General features: G+C 42.2%; 1 protein-coding gene and 1 pseudogene across 1 annotated transcript; both read left to right on the top strand.

Annotated features, from left to right (window-relative positions):
• Window positions 1-624: 624 nt before the first annotated feature.
• LOC132349273 (transcriptional adapter 2-alpha-like) lies at window positions 625-1,667 on the top strand (annotated as a pseudogene).
• A 3,445-nt stretch (window positions 1,668-5,112) lies between these two features.
• PI3 (peptidase inhibitor 3) lies at window positions 5,113-6,339 on the top strand. Its single transcript, XM_059897731.1, has 2 exons — window positions 5,113-5,194; window positions 6,041-6,339. The coding sequence occupies exons 1-2, from the start codon at window positions 5,113-5,115 to the stop codon at window positions 6,337-6,339; spliced, it is 381 nt and encodes a 126-aa protein (XP_059753714.1).
• Window positions 6,340-14,660: the final 8,321 nt, after the last annotated feature.

Below are 14,660 nucleotides of genomic sequence, written 5' to 3'. Positions count from 1 at the left end.
TTGACTGTTGATTCCATCTCTAGAATGTTTACAATATTATTCAGATTTTCTACTTTTTCTGGTGTCTGTTTCAATTTAGAAAGTTTTTTTTTTCTATGATCCTTTTTGTATCATTTAGATTTTTTTTTTGGCACGTGAATTGAAAGAAAATAATGAACCAATTTCACCAGTTTAAGGATATCATGAAGCAGAAATGCAGAAGTCCAGAGCAGAAATAACCAAACAACAGGAGGCAATATCTAGATAAAAGGAGGAAAGGGTGCCACCCTGAGCTGTTTTGTGCAGGTCTAAGAATGAGTTAAAATTTTTATTTAGGCAGAGGAGGGGGACGCGGTGAGGGGGGTGGTGGTCAGCTTTGTTGTATGTGTTGGCCAGTTCTGAAATCTCCTTGAAGGAGCCTTACACTGAGGAATATCAAAGCAGCAGTCTTTGCCAACTGGGGAATGGACCGTTTGGGTTCCTTAAGCATGTTTCACTCGAGGATTTGAGTACAAGAAACATCAAAGTGATCATACTTATGAAATAATGACCTCAGATTTTCCTGTTCCTGACCCCAGCTGGACTGCTCAAGAAGAAACGGCACTTTTAGAAGCTGTGATGGACTGTGGCTTTGGAAATTGACAAGATGTAGCCGATCAAATGTGCACCAAGACCAAGGAGGAGTGTGAGAAGCACTACATGAAGCATTTCATCAATAACCATCTGTTCGCATCTACCCTGCTAAACCTGAAGCAAGCAGAGGAGGCAAAAACTGCTGACACAGCCATTCCATTTCACTCTACAGATGACCCTCCCCAACCTGCCTTTGACTCCTTGCTTTCTTGGGACATGGCAGGATACATGCCAGTTCGAGCAGATTTCAATGAGGAGTTTGACAATTATGCAGAATGGGACTTGAGAGACATTGATTTTGTTGAAGATGACTCAGACATTTTACACACTCTGAAGATGGCTGTTGTAGATATCTATCATTCTAGGTTAAAGGAGAGACAAAGGGGAAAAAAAATTATGAGAGACCATGGATTAATCAACCTTGGAAAGTTTCAGTTAATGGAACGGCTGTATCCCAAGGAAGTCCAAGACCTTTATGAAACAATGAGGCGATTTGCAAGGATAATGGCGCCAGTGGAGCATGACAAGTTCATTGAAAGCCATGCATTGGAATTCGAACTCCGAAGGGAAATCAAGAGGCTCCAGAAATACAGGACAGCAGGCATTACCAATTTTTGTAGTGCCAAACCTAGGATCACCTCAAAAAGACTCCAGAAGAGGAATGCCTCAAACGCACTGTGCTCTCAGAGGTTCTCCAGTACATCCAGGACAGTAGAGCCTGCCAGCAGTGGCTCCGCCGGCAGGCTGACATTGAATCTGGCCTGAGTCCTTCTGTACCAATGGCTTCGAATTCAGGTAGACGAAGTGCACCGCCCTTGAACCTCACTGGCCTCCCTGGCACAGAGATGTTGAATGAAAAACAAAAGGAGATCTGTCAGATGGTGAGGTTGGTCCCAGGAGCCTATTTAGAATACAAATCTGCTCTACTGAACGAATGTAACAAGCAAGGAGGCTTGAGACTGGCACAGGCAAGAACACTCATCAAGATAGACGTGAGCAAAACACGGGAAATCTATGATTTCCGCATCTGAGAAGGATACATCACTAAAGCCTGAGGCTCTCTGGGCCTGGTGGGCCAAAGGACAGTACGGGCATTCTGGAGTTTTGTTTCTGAGCTGAATTCTCCTTGTAAAAGGAGGGGAAGAACAAAGGAAACCTTAAGTTGTATTAATGTCTACTTTCTTCTCCACCCTGCTTTAAAATACTCCTGTTGTTGGTACTGTGCTGCAGAGTTATGTGCTAGATAAGCTATTATTAATTGTGTGTGGGCATTCATTCCTAACACCTCTTGTAACTAAAACAAGAACCATGGTACCTCACATCACAGTGTTGGTAGAAATAGAACTAAACCAGTCTTTAGTCCCAGGAGTCCAGCTCAGATCCTTGTACTTGCTTGGGAGGTTGGCTTTCTGATTATCTGTTTTGCCTTCAAACATTACAAACAGATTTAAAATAAAGACGTTATATAGAGAGAAAGCTTTCTTTTTCTGTCTGAGGATTTTTTTAAGCTGACAACTTATGTTTATGAGCAAAGAGGAGGGAAATCTCCCCATGATGGTCTTGTCCCAAACTGCATCTTCAACTTTAATGTCTGGCTTTGTAATTTGCAGTCTGGCTGTCTAAACTGCAGTAGACTTTTGAGGAGGTGGCACTGGATATAAAATGTCTCTGTTATTTTTAGAATTAATGGATTAAAATGTTTTGCTACTTAATTTGTGGGTGTGTCAAATATTCTGGTAACTAAAGCACACTTAGGGTGTTGGATGCACAACTCATCATGCTGCACTGTCTCTGCTAACATGTGTGTCCTGGGCTCACCCTGTTCTCACCCTTGGCTTCCCTGGGTACCAGACCCCTGTGGATGGAGGTGATGCAATAAACCTCAGTGTTGCTTAGATTAAGACCTAAACCCTAATTTCTCAATGGTGAACGGCTAGCCTACAATAAGGAGCTACTTGTAAAACAAAAGGAAAGCCTCTTCATATATGGAACTCACTAGATATGAGGGTGAGTGACCCCACCATATCTGAAACTTGGTCCTCAAATCTTTCTGCACAATAAGAAGCCAAACTCAGAGTCAGGGTTTTCCCTTTTCTGTTAGAAACAAAGTTGTATAGAAATACTTCAGAATCCGCACAAATTACCTCCAGTAGCTGACTGATTCTTTAATTCTTTCAACATTCAAAATGTCTAATTCAAATATTATATGCTTTGTTGGAAGTATCTGCTCACACTTCTTGACTGATGTAAATATGCATGCAGTTTGCTAATAGACTTCATCTAGGGGGTAACAAATGAAAAGGAAACTCTTAGGATCTGAGGGAAACAGAATAAAAGACTTCAGTGTTTAAAAAAATTTTTTGTTTATAAACCATATCATAGACAAAGGACCTTTCTCTATAATATATAAAGAGTGCCTAGAAATTGAGAAGAAAAAGGTTAATGACTATACAGGAAAATGAGCAAAAGAAATGAAGTTTTCAGGTAAAGAAATATAAGTGGCTTTTAAAATATGAAGAAATGCTTGAAATAATTCATGATAGAGAAATGCTAACTAAAAACTTCAGCAATGTATCACTTCTCGCCCATCAGATTGATAAAAACTAAAAGATTTTGCTCATGTTCAATTTTACTAGCTGATCCAAATTTACTTTCAAATAGGTTGCATGAATATATACTCTCACTAGTAATGTGTGAGAGTTTCTTTTCTCTACAGATCAACAAGAAAAAGATAGACCACCCAATTAGAAATGAGCAAGATGCTTGAATTAACAGAAAATTAGAAAATCCAGGAAAGTGTTACCTCTGTGGAGGATGGATAGGGAAGAAATTGGATAGGAGTAAAGGCTAATAGGGTAATAGGCTATAGAGTAAATAGTCTCCTTTTTCACCTGGCAGGTGAGTACAGGCTTCCATTTTAATGCCTTAATTCTTTAAAGAATATAGGTATGTTCTACACAATTCTTTTGTTTGTATAGCTTACTTTGCAGTGAGCTTTTTTTTTTTTTTAAAGTAGCCTGCAGACTCTAATGTTCTGACATTTGTTTATATCTCCTTAATGTTTCAGCATTGGTGGGCATGTGGTCTGAGTCCAAAGAGACAAAGGTGAAGATTTAAACAACTGGCTTACTATAAAATAATTAGTTTGCTTTAATCCCTGTCTCACCCAGAACTCAATTGTCATTTCCACACTTCAGGTTCTGTCCCTGACAACACCCAACTTCTGGGTATTCATTTTTATTACTCTGAACTATGGTAGCAATGACAAAATACCTTCTCAGACTAGCTTAGGCAGAAAGCCAATTTATTGGGTCATAACCAAAGTAGGGGAAGGGTGTGGGAAGAGCTGCTCTCAAGATAAAGGGGAATGAAGGGCTGGCTTGTGCCTTCCGAATCCTCTCTCACCATCATTTCTCTGATTTTCTAAGTGAATTAGTTTCCTTTTTCTCACACAGTTAACCTCCTCCCAGACTGGAACCATAGCTTCTGGAGTTCCCAGGCTCATCTCTACCACCTTTACCAAAAGGAGGGACTTCCCCCTTCCCCTTAGTGTCTATTCAAATAAAGGACGTCAGTAGACCTGAGACACACACACACACACACACACACCCTCCTGTGACTGGGTGTCAGGCTTTCACAATCAGCAGTCCCCATTAGATTCCTAAGTTGATGGTACAAAGAAACAAGAGTTCTTCAGAAGAAACAGGGTGCTGTTCTAAGAAGGAGGAAGCCATGTTGGATGTATGCACTGTAGATGTCCACCTTATAGATGATTTATATTTTCTTCCTTTTATTTTATGGGTGTTTTCTCTCTTCTGACTGTGATTTCAAGGGCATCATGCCATTCCAGATGTCAAATTCCACCTTCCCTGTTACTTTCTTGGGGCATTTCAGAGACTACCTGTGAAATGGAAAAGTATACTGATTAGTCATTAGACGTTCAAGGCAAACATGCCTTTGAGAGTTTTTCTTGGGGTTAGGGGAGAATGAAAGAAAAGCCCAGCTTGATGCTGGGAGGGGTAAACTGTTAGGGTAGGTCTGAGTGGGTCTTGCAGGAACAGGGAGTAACTGGGGAACACCTTGGCTATGAAAACTGAACACCAGACCTACCACTGACTTGTTAAATGACCATGGGTGATTCCTTTCTCTTCTTTGGGCTCCATATTCTTTCTATTCTAAGTATGAAGAATTTGGCTGTAATGGTGCCCAAGGGCCAGCCAACTCTGCTTCTTTGTGAGAAAGTGAGGTAACTCTTGGGGCTATCAGAGATGATGCAACAGTAACTGCCATTTCTCCCTGTGAATAATCCTTGGGGAAAGGCCCAAGGTCCCTCCCAGGATGGAGGTGAATATTTCCTGGTAGAACTAAGAAAATGTACGCCTTGTCCCTTGTGAAACCAGAGATCCACCCTTGGCGCCAGGCCAAGCTGGAGCTGCATAAAACTAGGTTTGGCCTCAGCTCTTAGCCATTCACCTTCTTGACAACATGAAGTCTGACAACATGAAGTCCAGAAACTTCTTGAGCCTAGTGGTGGTACTTCTTGTCCTTGGAACACTGGTGGCACAGGCAGCTGTCATAAAAGGTGAATGGGGAAGTGGCCTGGGTGGGGCTGGGTTGGGTTGAGGAGAGGCTGTTGGGGGCAGCCTGGGTACTGACAGGGGGTACTTCCAGAGCAGCAGGCAGGGCTAGAGCCCACTCTTCAGCCTGGACAGTAGGTTTCCAGCATATCCGGAGAAGTAGGAAGTTGCCTGCTAGACTCTACATGCTTTCCATCCCAGGACTGAGATATCAGGGCTGTTTGTGGAAGGAGTGTTGTTACATGACCTTGGCCTCAAGTGTTGATACTTGGACAGAACGTTCAATGAAGTGAGGGGCTCCAGGAATCTGATCCCTTGGTGTGGGGTCTGTCCCCTGCCTGTCTGCCCCATAAAATCACCTGTCATCAGTCCTCTAAGAGACGGTTAAAAACCAACAGGGCCTCAGAAATCATGTAGTTTGAAGACCCCTATTTTCCAAAGGAGGACATTGAGACCTAGGGAGGGGTGAGGATTTGTCAAAACAATCTCCAGAGCCAGGATGGAGCTCAGGTCTCCTGGTAAGTGTCTCACGGCTCCTTTCCCTTCCATTAAGTTTCCTCAAAGATGCCAAAGTGACCTTACCACCTCTGAAAGACACTTCAGTCTGGCATATCCTCGTGAGGGCCCTAGGACCCAGAATGGAGGATGAGGGGAAGAGATGGACACCCGAGGAACCCTGGTCCCAGCCTTCCAAGAGCACAGACCCCAGCTAGCCCTGGTGACCCTACCCTATCTCAAGTCACATTTTGAGGGACACTGCAGTGAACAGTGGCTGGACCTGGAGGAAAGACTAGATGGTTAAAGCAGATACACTGTTGTAAATGTGGGGATATTTCTTTGTTGTTCTAAAGGTCAAGGCACTGCGAAAGGACAAGATCCATTCAAAGGACAAGATCCATTCAAAGGACAAGATCCAGTCAAAGGACAAGATCCATTCAAAGGACAAGATCCATTCAAAGGACAAGATCCATTCAAAGGACAAGATCAAGTCGAAGTCACACTCCCCTATAAGCCTGGCTTCTGCCCCATGATTCAGATCCAGTGCTTCATGATAAATCCCCCTAACAAATGTCTGAGAGATGCTGATTGCCTGGGGAGAATGAAGTGCTGTGTGGGCAGTTGCGGGAGAGAATGTATGAATCCTTGGTGAGGTGAGAACTGGGGGGAGGAAGAGGTGACCTGTGAAGGCACAGAAAGGCTGAGCGGTGGAGAGTGATCCTAGGTTGGTGGGGGAGAGGACATAGGGAGGTGATGGAGAGATTGAGGGGTCTCGTCCTGAGAGGGATGACGAGTGGGCTTGGTCCTGCCTCCCACTGCCTCTGAGTCTTTGACCTGCTGAATCGCATCTCTGATTCTCTTTTCTCCTACCAGGCAGAGTCTGTTCTCGCTGCACCTGTGAAGCCCCAGGGATGCAAATCCTGGTGCCTGTAGCACTACCCTCTCCCACACTGCCCATTCTTCCTTTCCTCCAGGGTGCCCAAACCTGGGATGCCTCTCTCATGTACTTTCCAATAAAAGACCACTTTCTACTCCATTTGTTTCTGGCTCCTATGACTTCTGGGCTCCTGGAGGCTCTGGGGAGATGGGTGTGGAGTTGGGACTTCCAGTCCCCAGTGGCGAGTGGAGAGGGACCCACGGCAGATGTTACTGATGTGTGAAGGAGAGCGGGGGCAGGAACGAAAGGCCCATTCCTAGGGTTCACTGTAGAAATCCAATAATCAACCCAAGAACTGCAGCCTCCATTTCACCAGGAAATGGAAACCTAGACATTTTGCCTTTGGCCTTGGACGGGGGAAATGAAACCCAAAACCTTCCCAATTGACCCCTACTTCTGACCTGGCTATGATCAGCCCTGTCGGTGTGACTAGCCAACCCTTGTGGCTAAATCTATAGCTCCCTCCTTCTTTTCCTTTCATGTTTCCCAGGGATCTATGTCCTCCCAAGAAGACATAGAAACACATGCTGGGAAATCCCTGCTCATGAAGCATTTCCCCTATTCATGCCTGAGATGCCTCCAATAACACATAATTCCTTTGGGTTAAGCAATATCCTCTCCCAGCTTTCTGTTTTAAGATGTGAATGAGGAGGCAAGACACATTGAATCCGTGATCCTTTCTTGTGATTGCTGAATAATGTTCTCTGGAGACATACAAGTTGGGGCAGAGCAGACTCGAGGAGTGAAGACAGCAGAAGGGTGTATGTTGGGCAAACTTTGATGACCTCGTGGTTCTGCTGTTGGCTCACCTGCCCCACTGTCCTTGTGCAATGAAGTTCTCAGGGAAGGTCAAAGCTGCAGGGGGAGGAGCATTTGGGGTGAAGTGGGCAGAGCACAGGCTTGGGCATCAGGAGACCTGAGTTCTAGCCCCAGCCTCCTCCCCAATTGTTGGATGACCTCAGACAAATCTCTGATCTTCAGTTGTCTACTCATTCTGAGGAGGGTTGGATGAAATTATTCTGGAAGTATAATAATGAATGTCAGTTCAGCCCTGACATTATGGCCCTGAAACACCTCTTCTTTTTGTGTGTGTGTTGGGCTCCTGCTAGAGGGGAGGTGGGGAGCAGAGGCTTTGTTGGGGGTGAGAGAACAGAGAGCCCGCTGCCCCTTGGTCCGTCCCAGGGGCCTACAAGCCAGGGTTTCCCTCTCATTCTCCAGGGGATGGACTGGACTGAGCATCTTGGAGCACAGGTGAGAGCAGTGGCTAAACTTCTGGCCTGACAAACACGTAATACACCATCGGTGGTAAGAACAGTTTCTGTGTTTTAGTGTTTTCTCTGTTCCAGATCCTGTACTAAATATGTTATATGTATTGTCTTATTTATTTTTCATTAGAACTCTCTCAGATGGGTAGTATACACATCTTTAATTTTGTTAAGAGATTGAAACCATGAAAGCTTCACTTAATCACCCAAAGACACACAGTGAATATGTGATGATAAATCCTATTTAAAAATTAAACTAAATCCTATTTTAATTTTTAATTTTTAATTTTTTTGGCTGTGCCATGCGGCTTGTAAGATCTTAGTTCCCCAACCAGGGATTGAACCCGGGCCCACGGCAGTGGACTGCCAGGGAATTCCCATAAATCCTATTTTTATTATAAACTAGCAATAATCAGAAAATGGAATGGAAAAAAATTTCCACTTATAATATCAACACAATTAAACCGCTCAACAAATAAACTTAATGAGAAACAGGCAGAACTTTAAAAAAGAAATGTAAACAAGCGTTCATGTAGCACAGAAAAAAGCCTTGAATAAATAATTAACATGCTCCCGAATGTGAAGATTCTGTATGGTGAAGATAGCAGTATTTACCCCTTCGATTTTGTCTCTTTTCCCCCCAGCTTTACTTATTTATTATTATTATTTTAAAATAAATTTATTTATTTAGGGCTGCGTTGGGTCTTCCTTGCTGCGCGCAGGCTTCCTCTACCTGTGGCGAACGGGGGTTGCTCTTTGTTGCGGTGCGCGGGCTTCTCATTGTGGTGGCTTCTCTTGTTGCAGAGCATGGGCTCTAGGCGTGTGGGCTTCAGTAGTTGCTGTGCGTGGGCTCAGTAGTTGTGGCGTGCGGACTTCAGTAGTTGTGGCTCGCAGGGTCTAGAGCGCAGGCTCAGTAGTTGTGGTGCACGGGCTTAGTTGCTCCATGGCATGTGGGATCTTCCCAGACCAGGGCTTGAACCCGTGTCCCCTGCATTGGCAGCCGGATTCTTAACCACGGCACCACAAGGGAAGCCCCCCTCCCCCCAGCTTTAGTGAGATAAAAATTGACATATAACATGAATGTTTAAGGTGTACAACGTGGTGATTTGATACATGTATACCCTGCAAAATGTTTACCACAATAAGAATAGTTAACAAATCCTTCACCTCAGGTAATTACCATTTTGTTTTTGCTGTTGTTATGATGAAAACATTAAAGCTCTACTTTCATAGTAACTTTCAAGGATAAAATAGTTTTGCCCCTGCACAGCCTCCCTTGGTGATCTTGGCACCGGATTTACAAAACAATCCAAGCAAGGGGTTAGGGACAAAGAAAAGTCTGTGGGTAGATGTACCTCCCCCCCACCTTTTTTTTTTTTAACATCTTTATTGGAGTATAATTGCTTTACAATGGTGTGTTAGTTTCTGCTTTATAACAAAGTGAATCAGTTATACATATACGTGTGTCCCCATATCTCTTCCCTTTTGCAACTCCCTCCCTCCCACCCTCCTTATCCCACCCCTCTAGGTGGTCACAAAGCACCGAGCTGATCTCCCTGTGCTATGCGGCTGCTTCCCACTAGCTATATATTTTACATTTGGTAGTGTATATATGTCCATGCCACTCTCTCACTTTGTCGCAGCTTACCCTTCCCCCTCCCTGTATCCTCAAGTCCATTCTCTAGTAGGTCTGCATCTTTATTCCTGTCTTGCCCCTAGGTTCTTCTGACCATTCTTTTTTCTTTTTTCTTTTTTTAGATTCCATATATATGTGTTAGCATACGGTATTTGTTTTTCTCTTTCTGACTTACTTCACTCTGTATGACAGTCTCTAGGTCCATCCACCTCACTACAAATAACTCAGTTTCGTTCCTTTTCATGGCTGAGTAATATTCCATTGTATATATGTGCCACATCTTCTTTATCCGTTCATCTGTCGATGGACACTTAGGTTGCTTCCATGTCCTGGCTATTGTAAATAGAGCTGCAATGGACATTTTGGTACATGACTCTTTTTGAATTATGGTTTTCTCAGGGTATATGCCCAGTAGTGGGATTGCTGGGTCGTATGGTAGTTCTCTTTTTAGTTTTTTAAGGAACCTCCATACTGTTATCCATACTGGCTGTATCAATTTACATTCCCGCCAAAGGTGCAAGAGGGTTCCCTTTTCTCCACACCCTCTCCAGCATTTATTGTTTGTAGATTTTTTGATGATGGCCATTCTGACCAGTGTGAGATGACATCTCATTGTAGTTTTGATTTGCATTTCTCTAATGATTAATGATGTTGAACATTCTTTCATGTGTTTGTTGGAAATCTGTATATCTTCTTTGGAGAAATGTCTATTTAGGTCTTCTGCCCATTTTTGGATTGGGTTGTTTGTTTTTTTGATATTGAGCTGCATGAGTTGCTTGTGTGTTTTGGAGATTAATCCTTTGTCAGTTGCTTCATTTGCAAATATTTTCTCCCATTCTGAGGGTTGTCTTTTCATCTTGTTTATGGTTTCCTTTGCTGTGCAAAAGCTTTTAAGTTTCATTAAGTCCCATTTGTTTATTTTTGTTTTTATTTCCATTTCTCTAGGAGGTGGGTCAAAAAGGATCTTGCTGTGATTTATGTCATAGAGTGTTCTGCCTATGTTTTCCTCTAAGAGTTTGATGGTGTCTGGCGTTACATTTAGGTCTTTAATCCATTTTGAGTTTATTTTTGTGTATGGTGTTAGGGAGTATTCTAATTTCATTCTTTTACATGTAGCTGTCCAGTTTTCCCAGCACCACTTATTGAAGAGACTGTCTTTTCTCCACTGTATATTCTTGCCTCCTTTATCAAAGATAAGGTGACCATATGTGCGTGGGTTTATCTCTGGGCTTTCTATCCTGTTCCATTGATCTATATTTCTGTTTTTGTGCCAGTACCATACTGTCTTGATTACTGTAGCTTTGTAGTATAGTCTGAAGTCAGGGAGCCTGATTCCTCCAGCTCCGTTTTTCTTTCTCAAGATTGCTTTGGCTATTCGGGGTCTTTTGTGTTTCCATACAAATTGTGAAATTTTTTGTTCTAGTTCTGTGAAAAATGCCAGTGGTAGTTTGATAGGGATTGCATTGAATCTGTAGATTGCTTTGGGTAGTAGAGTCATCTTCACAATGTTGATTCTTCCAATCCAAGAATATGGTATATCTCTCCATCTATTTGTATCATCTTTAATTTCTTTTATCAGTGTCTTATAATTTTCTGCATACAGGTCTTTTGTCTCCTTAGGTAGGTTTATTCCTAGATATTTTACTCTTTTTGTTGCAATGGTAAATGGGAGTGTTTTCTTAATTTCACTTTCAGATTTTTCATCATTGTTTTATATCAATTTTATGGGGAGAAATTTAGGAAGAAATGCCTTTCACAATTTCATTCAGCAAATCAGGGCCACCAAGATCTGGTTCCCTGTTTCCTAGACCAGTGTTCATTCTACCTTCCTATGGAACTGGCTATTTTGATCAAATTGTTACAAACGTAAATTTCTCTGATTCCAACTGATGCCTAAACATTTGTCTCCTGGCAGCTGGAGCCCACTAGTATTTTTAATCATTTATAGTGTCAAGGGGAATTATTAATTCAAAGAAATAAGGGGTTCATGGCATGATAAGGGGCCCATTTTGGGAGACATGACTTTGGACCAGGTATCCATTGGTCCCATGTCCCCATTTGGGCCAGGTTCTGCTCACCTGGGAGCCCATACCTGGGCAGGGAAGAGAGTCTTTTCATCCCCATTCAGACATCCAGCCTCACATTCCGTCCAGGTACCCCCTGTTCTCTGATTTCCTTCCGGATTTCAGAAGCAGGCAATACTGTGCCATCACCCAGACCTCTGTTCTGATCCACTTAGACTCAGAAAAGTTCCACACACTCTCTGAACCTCACTGACACCATCTGTAAAAGAGAAGGCCAGAGCACATGGAGGTTTTCGAGCTCTTTGCAGTAAAACTCCACAAACGACCTAGAACCTAATACAGGCATATCTGACCATGTGAGTAACTCTGGGGAGGAAGTCAGGGGGAGGGTAAGAAAGTTGATTTGTTACTTCCAGGCACTATTAAGGTCACACACACACAAAAAGCCCTTTGAGCTACTCACAGTGGCTTGGTGAGAAGAACAGACATCAAACGTTCAGTGCCAGTGGAAGGATTCATATTCCTGCTCCCTACTTCCACCCACTGGATCCAGCATCCACCAAACTTGAGCGTCCCTCTGAGGCTGGGAGCCCTCTGCCCATCTCTGAGGTTCCATGGTCAGTCCCGGGGCAGAACAACTGAGCAGTCACTGCAAAGTTTACAGAGAACTGTAAGTACTTCTTATTCCCTATCTAGAACAGGAGCAAGGACACAACACTCTCTTCCCACTGGGCATATGTACCATCCTTCTCAGGGGTGCCAGTCCTAGGAGGCAAAAACATGCACCCACTGGTTATCAGCTCTTGGCAATTCCCTGATCACACAGCCTTCCATCTAGTTAGAACAGACAGTACACTCTGAGATTATCATGAACCACTTCTTTACATTAAACATGAAAAACCTGAGGCCCAGAGAGGATGATGAAGGGCTTCCCAAAGTCACAGAGTGCTCCCCCGCCATGCTGGGTCCAAAACCAAGATGTAGAGCTAACTTCTTAATAAGGTCACGTTGATGGTTTCACGCGATTTGGATCTTGAAGGATGGTCCCTAAGATGAGATCGATATTCTTGAGTGATGGAACAGTACAAGGAAATGCGTCCATGGAAAAGTACAGTTAATGGGGAAGTAGGAAATGCGTCGATGGAAAAATACAGTTAATGGGGAAGTTGGTTCATATGGAAGCAATTTGGCCGAGATGATCCTCTACAAATTTGTCAAGTCAGCTCTTCTCAATGTCAAGGCAGTTATTCTCAATGGAGTCTTCACCCACTTATTCTTCCTTTTCAATGGTCTCAACTCCCTGTGTTTCCTACTCTTACCTCACAATATTCAGAAAAATGGCTCTGATAGAATCTTTCAGCCTCTTTCATTGTGGAAGGGACTGATGGAGCCCTTGGCAACAATCTCTCCAGCTCCCTCATTTTACAGTTGGTAGAACTGAAGCCCAGAGAAGGGAAAGAATTATCCAAAGTCTTTAGCGAACAAAATATGTTTCAGTAAAATGCAGTGGAAACAAAATGCTTTTTGAACTGGTGTTTTATGATCAATGAGATGGTACATCTTTCATATCGATTCAGGTGTTAACACTTTTTTTCCCTCTGTGAACTGCCTTTTCATGCACTTGTTGCCTTTTTTATTTAGCTGTTTTGATAAGTTTAATTGCTTTGTCACAGTTCTTCTTTTTAAATTTATTTTATTTATTTAAAAACTTATTGAAGTATAGATGATTTACAACGTTGTGTTAATTTCTGCTATACAGCAAAGTGACTCAGTTATACTCAGCTATATATATTCTTTTTCATATTCTTTTCCATTATGGTTTATCACAGGGTATTGAATATAGTTCCCTGTGCTATACAATAAGATTTTGTTGTTTATCCATCCTATATATAATAGTTTGCATCTGCTAATCCCAAACTCCCAATCCTTCCCTCCCCCCACCCCCTTGGCAACCACAAGTCTGTTCCCTATGTCTGTGAGTCTGTTTCTGTTTCATAGATATGTTCATTAGTGTCATATTTTAGATTCCACATACAAGTGATATCATACGGTATTTGTCTTTCTCTTTCTGACTTACCTCACTTAGTATGATAATCTCCATCCATGTTGCTGCAAATTTCATTCTTTTTTATGGCTGAGTAATATTCCATTGTACATATATATACCACATCTCCTTATATCCATTCATCTGTCAGTGGACATTTAGGTTGTTTCTATTGCCTTGGCTATTGTAAATAGTGCTGCTATGAACATAGGGGTTCACGTATCTTTTTGAATTATAGTTTTGTCTGGGTACATGCCAGGAATGGGATTGCTGGATCATATGGCAAGTCCATTTCTGGTTTTTTGAGGAACCTCCATACTGTTTTCCATAGTGGCTGTACCAATTTACATTCCCACCAACAGTGTAAGAGGGTTCCCTTTTCTCCACACCCTCTCCAACATTTATTATTTGTAGAATTTTTAATCATGGCCATTCTGACTGGTGTGAGGTGGTACCTCATTGTAGTTTTGATTAGCAAAATTGAAATATATTTGACATATAACACTGTGTAAATTTAAGGTGTGCCACAGGTTAATTTGTTACACATATATTGAAATATGATTGCCATTGTAGTGATAATTAGCACCTCCATCATGTTACATAATTATCTTATTTTTTTAGTGGATGGAATAATTAAGTTCTAGTCTCTTAGCAAGTTTGATGATTATAATGCAATATTTTTGTATATATTCACTCTACTGTGCATTAGATCTTTAGGACTTATTTACTACTCTTTACAAGTTTGTACCCTTAAATAACATCTCTCTTATCCCCCCTGTACCTTAGTAACCACCAATTTGCTCTCTGTTTATATGAGTTTGGCTTTTTTAGATTCCATATATAAGTGATATCATACAATACTCATCTTTCTCTGTCTGACTTTTCTCACTTAGCATAATGTGTTCAGGGTCTAGCCATGTCGTTGTAAATGGCAGGCTTTCCTTCTTTTTCATGGCTAAATAATATGCCATTGTATACATGTATTTACATATACCACATCTTCTTTATCCATTCATCTGTTATGGGCACTCAGGTTGTTTCCATACCTTGGTTATTGTGACAAATGC

The sequence above is a fragment of the Balaenoptera ricei genome, chromosome 15, assembly GCF_028023285.1.
Source record: "Balaenoptera ricei isolate mBalRic1 chromosome 15, mBalRic1.hap2, whole genome shotgun sequence".
In the NCBI taxonomy this organism is placed as follows: domain Eukaryota; kingdom Metazoa; phylum Chordata; class Mammalia; order Artiodactyla; family Balaenopteridae; genus Balaenoptera; species Balaenoptera ricei.
The sequence above is the reverse complement of the archived record's forward strand: the minus strand, read 5'-3'. Positions and strand labels throughout refer to the sequence as shown.